At 59.8% G+C, this 331-nt stretch overlaps 1 protein-coding gene across 1 annotated transcript in view; it reads right to left on the bottom strand.

Annotated features, from left to right (window-relative positions):
- Window positions 1-331, bottom strand: part of LOC102760867 — a 12,911-nt gene extending 12,580 nt beyond the window's left edge. The window contains exon 1 of the mRNA XM_015570194.1: window positions 202-331. Coding sequence (XP_015425680.1) covers window positions 202-331 — 130 coding nt within the window. The remainder of the gene's footprint in view (window positions 1-201) is intronic.

The following is a 331-nucleotide window of genomic DNA, read 5'->3' as shown; positions in this document are numbered from 1 at the left end:
GGAAGTGCAGGACCTGGGGGAGTGCAGGGCCCGGGGCTGAGGACACCCAGACAGGACCCAGGAGGTCCTCTGGGCTGACAGAGGTGAGTGTATTAGCAGGTGAAGAGGAGCCGATTACCATGCATACGGCCAGGCTCCTGCTTTAAGGGTGCTAGCTCCACGGGGTCCCCCCAGGCCACAGTCACTCGTCCCTCTGGATACAGTCGTCAATCAGGTAGGTCATGAGTCCAAATGGATGGCCACCCCAGACCAGACTGGCCAACATAAGGCGGCCACCTGGCCCCGACAGGCTCACGAAGATACTCTCTTCCTTCACATGTGAGACCCACAT

The sequence above is a fragment of the Myotis davidii genome, unplaced genomic scaffold (assembly GCF_000327345.1).
Source record: "Myotis davidii unplaced genomic scaffold, ASM32734v1 scaffold287, whole genome shotgun sequence".
Classification (NCBI taxonomy): Eukaryota; Metazoa; Chordata; class Mammalia; order Chiroptera; family Vespertilionidae; genus Myotis; species Myotis davidii.
The sequence above is the reverse complement of the archived record's forward strand: the minus strand, read 5'-3'. Positions and strand labels throughout refer to the sequence as shown.